This window comes from Zalophus californianus, chromosome 11 (assembly GCF_009762305.2).
Source record: "Zalophus californianus isolate mZalCal1 chromosome 11, mZalCal1.pri.v2, whole genome shotgun sequence".
Lineage (NCBI taxonomy): Eukaryota > Metazoa > Chordata > Mammalia > Carnivora > Otariidae > Zalophus > Zalophus californianus.
In genome coordinates, this window is record NC_045605.1 from 39839037 (window position 1) to 39851130 (window position 12094).

Genomic DNA, 12094 nt, shown 5'->3' on the forward strand with positions numbered 1-12094 from the left:
TTCTTTGTTTTTTTTTTAAGATTTTATTTATTTATTTATTTGACGGAGAGAGACACAGCGAGAGAGGAAACAAGCAGGGGGAGTGGGAGAGGGAGAAGCAGGCTTCCCACGGAGCAGGGAGCCCGATGCGGGGCTCGATCCCAGGACCCTGGGATCATGACCTGAGCCTAAGGCAGGCGCTTAACGACTGAGCCACCCAGGTGCCCCTGACCATTTATTTCTTATAAGCTGCCTTACATTGTATTGTGTGACGGTGCTATTTTTCCCAGGAGAATAAATTCCCTGAATCAGAAATGATCTCATGACTCTGTTATATCTGCCATCCCACAACACCTGGGATCTAAAACAGCAGCGGGAGACAATAGTGCATAATACACTTTATAAACCTGAATGGAAGGTTCCAGTGCTATACCCCATGTAGTGAGGAAAAACGTTCCTGCCTTTCAAGTACACCTTCCTCAAAGACAGTGCTGTGAAGACTATGCATGCAACTTACATAAACTTTATTCTAGGGAGGAATACAGGATGATTAATAATAGTAACAACAACAGCTAACATCTACTGAGTGCTCTACTAAATGCCGGTGTGCTTGCACTCTGCTAAGTGGTTTCCATACTATAGATACAGCTAAAACAAACATTCTAAAACCCCAGAGGAACTTCTCACACCTGTTCCCCAATTGAGCCTGGATGACTAGTCCATGGGCAGCTTGGATTTTGTGACAAGGTCTGGAAGCAAACATTTGAGTACCTGGTCACCCAAAGAGGGCAGCCTGTTGGGTGACTCCAGCTCAGAACGCGTTGGTAGTGCTCCTGTTACTCACAAGCTGAGGCAGACGTACACAAAGATGCTGCACTGGGTTGAGTTTAACTGCTCAGCCTGGAGTTAATCAAGGGTTCTCTGCACAGGTCAGAAAGGACCTCAGAGGTACAGTTTTTGTTTTTACTCTTAAGCCACAGAAATTACTGAAGAAGGTACCCAGACTTTTGATTTTATGTGGTTTTAGGTCTGGTAGGAAAAAAAAATGGCATTTTGGGTAGGGAACACTGTTCAACAGAGAAATTTCTCTCCCTTCTTGGGTCTGGGACATCTATTATCTGCTGCAAGCTGTGGGCCATAAGCATTGACATTATTTGAGCATGCATTAATCATTTAAATCTTATTTATGATGGAGCACATTGCCAAAACAAGGCAAAACTCTTTAAATTTCAACTCTACCACAAAGGAAGTAATGAAAGGTCAGTTTATTAGAATCTACATCTGGTTGAAAAAAATCTAAAGCAAAGATCTTTAATAAATATACTGGTTGGGTGCATCTCCCACTTCATTACTAAAAAATGTTACATTAACTTAACTATTTCAGACAAATGGCTTTAGAAAGACAGAAAGAAATGCTAAAGCGTAAAGTGTCCCTGTAGAGAGTTTGTAGAGTTGGGTAAAGATTGTTCCATAGGCAGCATTATATTAGAGCAACAAGCTTCAAAAGAATTACCCCAGGCTTGCGGTTCTGTGAATCTCCATAGAAAGAACTAGAGTGATAACATGATTCTTACAGAGCTCTGTAGTTTACCAACCACTTTCAAACACATCACGACTTTCAGTCTTCATGAGTAACCCCCCTGTGAAGTAAGCAACGTCATTTTCATTCTACAGATAAGAACCTGAGGTCCAAACAGAGTGAATGATGTGTCTGTAATCAGAGGTAAGACAGTCAGGATGGGGTATTGCCTTTTGTTGTGGTTTCAGTGTCCCAGACACTGTGCTAAGCATTTCACAGAGGACTCCTATATTCCTTGCAACAATCCTTGCTCGGTAAAAACAAATTTCAGAGAGGTTCCCATAATTTTCCCAAGTTCGCAAAAGCTGGTGAGATCAGGAGTGTCTGATTTGGTGTTTCCCCCTGGTGTGGTCAGTGATGTTTCCCAGCAAGGAAGTGCAGCACAGGGACTTAAAAACCAGGACTTCTAACCCCAAATATTACCCTCCTCCATGAAGCACTCCCTGACCATCACTCTCACCAAGGCCATGTTGAGTGAAATTCCCCCACCCTAATCAATTATTCTACTTTTTCACTGTGTAATAAACATGAGTTATTTTGTTAATTTCATGTACCTTTGGGTCCCAGGAAGGTTTGGACCGTATCTTAAGTTTATAACTGTTACTAGATTTTGTTTGGAAACTAGTAGGCACAATAATAAGTGTTTGGTGAGTGAATAAGTGAATCAATAAAATCCAGTGTTTTCTTACCATGTGCTTGAGAATTAAAAAGTAATGCTCTGTATTTCTTTTAGATAATTAGAAAAGTGAGTCTAAAATACTGTTCCTGACACAAATGGTTTTTTAAAATCTATGGCAAGGACAGAGAAATTATAAATATAATTAAGGCTCTTCTTATGTATTATAGGCTAAATTGTGACAGTATAAGAGTTTCAGAAAATTCACGCAAGCTTCTAAGATCTGCATAAAAGACAGCTTTAGTTACATGTTCTTTTCTGCACATAAGGTACAGCCAACGTTCTTCACATCCAACCCAAATCCTTCCCTGTGACTTTATTCTAAAATATTTTCAGTCATCAAAGGAGAAAGGAGTTGAAACTGCCCTTCTGCAGTGTCTTTTAACTTCTCAAAAAGAGGGTGGTGGGCTCATTCTGAATGACTTAAGTGGCAATGGAATTAGAAGGAAGGCTGAAGGTGACTGGGGGTGTTTCATATTCCACAGGGGCTGTGAAATGTGAAGATATTTGTGCCCTCAACTTCTTTACTGTGACATTTTTTTTTGTCTTCGTCCTCTCTCTCTCTCTCTCCTTTCTAAAGTATCTGAATTCATATGTCACCATATTCCACAGAGCCCTCAGCTCCAGTGAGAAAGTGTATCAGGAGGAGCTTTCTAGCACAGCTGAGGGGACCCTCAGGTCCTTGAGCAGTTTCCCCTACTTAACACGGCTCTGAAAGGTTGAGCTAGCCTCCAAATCTCTGAGTCTTCTCTTTCAAATTCCAGCAGGTTTCAGTCAGACAGTGATAGAAGACGACCACTCTTTGTCTAATAATGAAATGCAAGTGAAATCCCGATTCAACACTGTTAGCATGTGAGACTCTGCCTAACAAGATGACTGACCCACTTATAATTAGAGAAAATCAATTATTTCCAAAAAAACACGGCATTCTCTCCAAAGTATGTTCATGGGAATCTGACATTTATAAAAATCCATGGGGTCGGCTGTATGTTTCCTCTTTAGCAAACACAGGCAGGAGAAATAACTATCAACTCCACCACATAGTTTGTTAGGAAAACTGAGTATGTCCACACCAGCAAATACCAACTAGCCTAACTTTGACCACTGTCAATTCACTTGCCTGGGGTGAAACAGCAATAGTATCTTCTTTGCATTCTTCTAACTTTCAATTAATTCAAACTCTATCCACCACCACTCTCACTCTCATTGACTTTCTTGTTTAGATCTAAACAAGGCAAATCACAAGAAAGCAAGGAACCTCTGAGACCTTCCCAGTGTATGTACTTCTCTCAGAATGCATCCCACCAAACTCCACACCTGCCCCTCCTGAGCCTTAGCCAACAAATTGTCAGTACAGTCTCTAGAAATTTTTTTTAAGCAAAAGACCTGAAAATTTAAAGGTGGTACATGTTATGTAAAAATCGAAACACTGGAAGTTCTTCTAAACACTGACACTACACTCAAGGGTACGACAGGAATCACAAAAAATCTGGGACTTAAATTTAAGGTTTAAAGGAGATCATTTACAACAAGCTAGATGAAGGTCAAGCAAAGGAGAAGCTCCCAGAAGTACAGGTGTCACAAAGCCATCTTACCCACAGAACCCAACATTGGCAGGTTACTCCCTCCCAAGAAGGACAAAGGGGGCACGTGGCCTTCTGAGTGGCCTGGGAACCACTTTTTATTATTACGAGGAAAGCAAATCTAAAGCTTTCTGTGAAAACCTCTAATTTCTATTAGATCACTCCACCTTGGTTCAGCTAAAGTTAAAACATACCAACTAGAACATACCACGTAGAATGCTCACCTTTTCAGAAACTACCCCCAGAGAAAAAAGAAAAAAGAACGTTGTCCTTCACACCATAAAATAAGTCAGGGGGAAAATAAAATGATATAAATAAGCAAGTGTCAGACTGATGGATTTAAAAGCTGGACAAACAATGGGAAAAAAAAGTCTTATAAGCATTCCCTTACCTGTTTTGGTATTGATGGCAAAAAAATTCTGGGGATTCCCACTTGTAATCCTGTATGTCAGTTTCTCATTAGAAATGGAGTCGGGATCCTCAGCCTGGATCTGAATGACAGATACATCCTTTGGAGAGTTTTCCATGACAACAGGGTAATAAATAGGTTCCGAGGTCAGGGGGGCATTGTCATTCACATCTTCAATTTCAATGTAGACCTCAATAGTGGAATAAAGTGGAACGACGCCCCGGTCTGTGGCGTACACGGTCAGCCAATAGGACCCTGTTGTCTCTCGATCAAGAATGTCTGCAGTAGAGATGACTCCTAAAAGAAAAGAAGAGAGAACATGACTGCTACAGCAAAACTGGAAGACATTAAGTAAATTGTCTGTAATTCAGGGGGGTTGCGCTAAGTAATCTCAGCATGTAAAAAAAATCCTTAATACAAATGCAATTAAGATGTTTCTCTTTATGTAAGAAAATTATTTTCTGCAAAACCATATTAAATAGCTCTCCTACCATTTGAGAAGTATAATTACATTCACAACTACTTTATTTGAATTTGGGGAAAAAGACATACCTCAATACGCATACACATACACATGCGCACAGACACACACACACAGACACACACACACAGAAAAGACAATAGGGAGCAAAGGGAAGAGAGTAGGCCAGAGGTCAAAACACTTCCCGAGATGCATGGGAAATCAGGGCAATGTCAGGTCAGTATCTCCATTTGACCTGATATTGAGTTCATTTCCTATACAATAGAAAGCTCTCCCAGGGCAAATTATTTTATCTGTTCATTCAAAAAAATGAAAAAGACTTTCAAACGTTCTTTTGCCAGTTAGGATGGATAATGTTTTGCATGCAAAGATGTAAGCTTCTTTCACACTGTTTCCCTAAAAATCCAATGTCACAGTTTTTCCAAAAGAATGAGAGAAGAAGCCATACCCACATGCTTTCTGAATGATCTTTACCCCATCAAGAACCCTACAGAGGGCTCTAAATAAATTCTGAGCCACTCTGAGAGCTACTTGTGGACAATCATTTTAAATTAGGAGCAGAAAAATGCCTGATCTCCTCCCTTCACCCTTCACATTTCATGGTCGAAAAAGTGCCAACCAAGAAATCTGATGTGCCCCAGAAAAGCCAGAGAGAAAACATAGTGGCCTAGAATATCTTCACAGCACTCACCCAAAACAACCCAGGCTACAGAAACTTGCTACAGGAGCTCTTAAGCACTTTCACTGGGGTGGGAAAACTTGGGCTTAGCTTATAAAATCTCTTATGGGAGTCAGAGTACTTGTGGAACTCATGAAATTTCTTTAAATCCTTATATCCGAAAAGACAGCCATGGAAAAAGTCAAGAAATAGATCTCCAATTCTGAACTAAATCCTCTATCCTCTGCATTCCCATCAGACTTTAGATTGTATTAGGCACATAGTTTGGCCTACAGACCCTGGATAAGCAAAATGCCAAGTATGGCAATTGGAAGGGAGGAGGGCATTATCTACTGAGAAACAGTTAGGCTGGAATACTCAAAGTTGTCTCAAACTCAGAATGGCGAATATTCTAGAACCTAGCTGATGGTGAAGTTCCAGCTCCAAAGTTATCCAGCAAAGAACCCTGCATAGTGTTATGCAATGGGACAAAAGATAATCTTTTTTTCTTTTTTAAGATTTTTTTTTAAGATTTTAATTTATTTATTTAACAGAGATAGAGAACACAAGTAGGCAGAGTGGCAGACAGAGGTAGAGGGAGAAGCAGGCTCTCCACCGAGCAGGGAGCCCAACGTGGGGTTCGATCCCAGGACCCTGGGATCATGACCTGAGCCTAAGGCAGCTGCTTAACTGACTGAGCCACCCAGGCGCCCCAAAGATTTTACTTTTAAATAATCTCTACACCCAACGTGGGGCTCGAATTTACAATCCTGAGATCAGGAGTCACGTGCTCTACTGACTGAGCTAGCCAGGCACCCCAACAAAAGATAATCTTAAATATTCTCAATACAAATATGTAAAACATTATGGGTTTCATGTAGATTCATGGGTGTTAACTAGAAGTCAAAATAGGGATGCCAATATGGCATTAGAAGAATAGATAACAGATAACAGGGTAGGAAGAAAAACAAGAAGAACGAAGCACAGTGATTATAAACATACTGGTATATGTCCATTGACTAAATGAGTAATAGATACCCTTATAAACTGGGCTGAGACAGGGTAGAATGTCAACATGACATTAAGGTCCAGAGAGGCTGAAGGCCCAGAGACCTGGCCAGGTGTGAGCACATCCACAGGGCTCAGGCATATCCCACACACCATGGCCAGTTTTCTGGAACACTCACAGCAGTGAAAGCCATGAACCACCATACAGACATGGGTGGCAGAGCTCTTCAAGTCAGGACAGTTAAGTGACATGAAACCAAGCAGAATGAAGACAAAGAGTAGTCTGGCAAGATCTGAGATGCAGGGTATGGGTTGCAAACAGTGCTCTAGAGATGCTGGGAAGCACATCTTACATGAGATCTGTCAATTCAATTCATAAGCATCTATTGGTCCCTGTGCTGGGCATTGCAGGAATAGTAATAACTGAGAGAAGATCTCTGTCTTCAGAGGACTCACAGTCTACAGTCTTGCTGAGAAGACATATCTCTAATGAGGAGATCTGCTCTGAGGGGAAAACTGCACAGCCAACAGCCAGGAGGACTCGGTCTCAACTGGTTTGGACTGACATACTAGGAAGGGCAAAGAACTTAGCAGAAGACGGTGGGAGGCAAGTAAAATAGCATTGACTGAGCAATTATAATGTGCAATACAACTTCTCTATGAGCTTTATAAATCTCTTCTATGGATGAGCCATTAAGTCTCAAGTGTGAGTAGGTAACTTGCCCAAGGTCTCATGGCCTTCTACAATTATAGAAGAACTTAAGTCTGCCTCAATGCTCCAATTTCAAATCCAGACTCCATTACTTGGACAATGTGTTTAAACGAAGCTAGTTTAGTTTTACTACCCATATCTCAGTGTTGTGGTGATCATGTAATTAAATGTATGTCAAGAGCTTGGCAAAATACTTGCAGTGTAGTAAACGTTGAACATTATGTTCTATTAGCGTGAATCAAAGGTCTTTACAAGACCTTGTAAAAAGTCACCACACTCCAAAGCAAGGGACAATTTTGAGAGGAGAGAAGTTTGGGATGGACTATTGTGTTAGATTTTTTCTCTTCTCTTGTCGTGTGACATTCCCGCATCGTCTTTGTGGCTTGCTCATAATATACCCTTATGTGACAATAACTGGCCTATTCAGGAAACAGCAAAATAAGTCCACTAAAAAGAGAACATAATACAATAAGCAACCAAATCAAAGAAGTTGGGTCAGCTTTGTTTATACCTTGCCCGACCGCCTACCACACATGCACTCATTGCACTCATATGTACCCATGAGCACGTGCGTGCACGTGCACTCACACACTCACACACACACACATACACAGATTTGCAGAATTGTTTTGTGATCCCTGGAAGTCACTTAATTCCCTTTTCTTGAACCTGTCAAACTGGAAGATGGTATATTACAGGCTTTGGACATTAAATGATTTTGAGAAGTCCTTGGATGAAAGGCATCCACTAACACCAATTAAAATATATGAGTGCAATTTTACTCTATTTTTAAATAAAGGACCAGACATGTCCCTGGAAATTAGAATTCTTTCTCATTAAAATAAAATGTGTATGGCTATATTTACTCACTAACTAGAAGTACGAATGAGTATCTTGGAACATAGTGTTCAGGTATCAGTCTCATGGACCAAAAATGTGAGAACAAAAATGAATGTGTTAACAACAGTTACTCTAAGGTTCATCCAAGGCTCCATAGTAATCAGACTAATAGAACCAATGCCCAGTGACAACATTTCCTCACTTCCTACTATGCTCTCATACCTAATTATGACCTATATGGTCATAATTAAAAATGTAAACCCACATGATATTTTCTATTAAGCAAAAACTCACTTTGGAGGTTGCCCAAAGATCACCAAAATCACATCGTGAGCCTTTAGTGTTGTGACAACCATCACATATTACTTTTTTAAAATTGAGATGTAACTGACCAACAGTAAACTATACATATGAAAAATAAACAATTTGGTAGGTTTTGATACCCATGCAACCACTGCCACAATCAAGATAACAAACATAATCATCATCCCCCAAAGTATTGTCCTTCTCATTTTTAATCCCAATTAAAAATGTTCACAATTCTCTCTACTCCCAGGCAACCAGATTAGCTTTCTGTCACAACAGATCAATTTGCATTTACTAGAATTTTATGGAAATGGAACCATGCAGTATGGACTCTTTTTGAATGGCTTCTTTCACTCAGAATAATAATCTCTTTTGAGATACATCCATGTTGTGATATATATACACACACACCAATGCATCATTCCTCTTTATATTTGAGTAGTATTCCATTGAGTATATTTGTTTCAACCATTGACTTGATGGGCATTTTGGTTGCTTTCAGTTTTTAGATATTACAAATAAAACTGCTAACAACATTTATATGCAAGTTTTATGCATAAGTACTTTCATTAGTCTTGAATAATTACCTAGGAGTAGAATGGCTATAGTACATGGCAGGTATATGAACGCACCATTTTACATTCCTGCTAGCAGTCAATATGGAACATTCCAATTGCTATACATCCTTACTTGTGGCATACCTCGCATGGTCAGTTACTTTAATTTTAGACATTCAAATGCTACATAGTGATAGCTTGTAGTTTTAATTTGCATCCTCCTGATGAGGTTGAGCATCTTTAAAAGTGCTTGTTTTCAATCTGCATGTCTTGTTTGGTTAAATGTTCAGATTGTTTATCCATTTTTCAGACTGGGGTTTGTTTTCTTATTACTGAGATTTAAGAGTTCTTTATATATAGCTAAAAGTCCTTTATCAGACATGTGATTTGTAAATATTTTCTTCCAGGCTGCAGCTTGTCTTTTCATTCTCTAAATTATAGCTTTTGAAGAGCAGAAAATTTTGATTTTAATGGTATCCAATTTTTTAAATTTTTCTTTTATACATTCATGCTTTTGGTGCTTCTAGGAAATCATTGTCTAATCTAAGGTCACAAAGATTTTCTCCTACATTTTCTTCTATAATTTAATAGTCTTAGGTTTTATATTTACATCTATAATCAGTTTTGAATTAATGCTTATATATGGTGAAAGGTACAGATTGGAGTTTTTTTTTTTTTTTTTGTATGTAGATGTTCAGGGTTCCAATGCCATTTGTTGAAAAGATGATCTTTCCTCCATTGAATTGCCTTTGCATCTTTGTCCAAAATCAATTGATCATGTATGTATGAGTCTATTTCTGGACTCTCCATTCTGTTCCATCAATCTATTTTGCTATGTTTGCATCAATATCACATTGCCCTAATTAATGTAACTTCATAGGAAGTATAACTCTTGCAATTTTGCTTTTCTTTTTCAAAGTTGTCTGGGCTACTCCAGATCCTTTGTGTTTCCATATGAAATGAAGAATCAGCTTTAGAGTCCATCTAAAATTTAGGAATACCTATTAGCATTTTAACTGGGATTGTGTTAACTCTATAGATCAATTTGGAAAGAAATGACATCTTAACAACTTTGAGTCCATTGATCCATGAAAATGGTGTAGTTCTCCATTTATTTATGTCTTCTTTTATTTCTCTAAACAATGCTTTATAGTTCCAGTATACTGATCTTGCACATGTTTTGCCCAATTTATCCATAGGCATTTCATATTTTTTATTGCTATTGTAATAATATTATTTTAATTTCAATTTCCATTTGCTGTTTGTGTATAAAATATGATTGATTTTTGTACATTGATCTTATATCCTGCAGCCTTGTTAAAGTCACTTATTAGTTGAAGTGGAGTTTATACAAATTCCATAGAGTTTTCTATATAGATGATCATATTATCTCCAAATAGGAACAGTTTCACAACCACTGTCATCACAACCAACACCTCCACACCCATCACTATTTAATCATGGTGTGCCTGGTACTATGACAGGTACAATGAATGCATTCTTCATTAACATTTCTAAACCCTTTCATTCATTCAGCAAGTAAGTGTCAAGCACTTATGAAGTCGTTACTATTTTTATCCCCTTATTACAGATAAGGAAGCAGATTTAGGTTAAGTAACTTGCCAGTGGTCACTCAGCCAGTAAATAGAAAATCGAGTTCTCCAACCTTGATCAGTCAAACTCAAGACCCGTTGTCAACCAAAACATTATATTGTCTTCTTAATTCATATAGATATCAAATCCACATAGTATTTCATGCCCATTTTTCCCCTCTCATAGAGTTATTAATTGAGCAAACAATATTAAGTTACTTTTCTATTTGACTTCTCCATATTGATTGTAAAAAAAACCTTAAGAAAGGTGCTTCTGGGTCTATCCTTTTAGAATATTAAAAAAAAAAAACAGTATTGATTCTCTGAAAAGAGTCTGTTTTGAGGTATAAAAATATGCATATTCTTAGTCCATTAGCTAACACAGTTCTGGAGTATGGCTCTCCAGAAAGAAGCCTCCTTCCATCTGCCCATTACAGAAAATAGGCTCTATAAGTAGAGTCTCTATCTGGTTGCTTAACTGCTATATAGTCTCATTGCCCACCACAGTGCCTGGCATATAGTAGGCACACAATAAATATGTTTTCATGAAGGCATTTAGTTACTGACACTGAATCAATAGTAAGTTAGTTTACCTACTAATGAGATAAGTCAGCCTTACTTGACCAGACCCAAAAGGGACTTCAAAGACCACTAGTGAAAACAGCCTTCCCACAATATCTCTGACCCAACACCCAGCCTCTGCTCAGAATCTGGTGACAAGGCTCTCACCATTTACTAAGGAGTTTCAGGTAATAGGAAGTTCTTCACACTGAGGCAAAAGTCCATCTCGCTCTAGTTTTGAATGCTCTTTCTCCCTGCAGCCCTGCTCACATCCCAGAATAAAACAGAACAAGTCTGCAAACCACCATTCACCTGTGATAGGTCTTTGGATAGCAGAAGATGACCCTCTCTGGGGTTTCTCCTCTCCAGTCTAAGATTTCTGTCCTCACATATCAGGTAGGCCTCTGGTCCTTTCTTCCTCCCCATCTCTGCCTCTGAATCAAGAAGACATGAAGCTCTGTCCATTCACAAATGTGTATTGAGTGGGGGTAGAAATCGGTGATTAATAAATCTTATTTAGAAGATAAACCATCCACTGTGAGCTTTTCTCATGTTCCAGATAGTGGAAAGGACTCGGTGGAAAGGACTCAGGTAAAATATTCCAGATGGGAACACATCTTATCCCTCACATTTTCATCTACTGTGGAAATGCTCCAAGTAGATGTAATTGAGATGTTCAAATTTTATGCTGATATTTATGAAAATGTCATTTTAAAAAGTCTTGTAAAAATACAGTTGGGGGCGCCTGAGTGGCTCAGTCAGTTAAGCTTTCGACTCTTGATTTCGTCTCAGGTTATGATCTCTGTTGTGAGATGGAGCTCGGTGTCAGGCTCTGAGCTCAGCAGGGAGTCTGCTTCAGATTTTTTCCCTCTCCCTCTGCCCCTCTCCTCTGTGTGCACTCTCGCTCTCTCTCACTCTCTCAAATAAAATAAATAAATAAATAAAATCTTTTAAAAAAATACAGTTGGGATTTTTAAGTGATTTTTTATTTTTGAGATATGCTTACATTTATAAATTCTTTTCCTATTTCATCTTTATTTGCTGTATAATAAAGGCAATGGAGGACTAGAATTCTTTGGGCAAATTAACATTTAATTGTATAGGCAGAAACACAAACAGTAATTAATTGCTACAGAACCATGTACAGCTTAAA

At 38.7% G+C, this 12094-nt stretch overlaps 1 protein-coding gene across 1 annotated transcript in view; it reads right to left on the reverse strand.

Moving 5' to 3' along the window:
- FAT3 (FAT atypical cadherin 3) overlaps nt 1–12094 on the reverse strand; it is a 642087-nt gene that overhangs the window by 338401 nt on the left and 291592 nt on the right. Inside the window, exon 5 of the mRNA XM_035722989.1 lies at nt 4209–4523. Coding sequence (XP_035578882.1) covers nt 4209–4523 — 315 coding nt within the window. The remainder of the gene's footprint in view (nt 1–4208; nt 4524–12094) is intronic.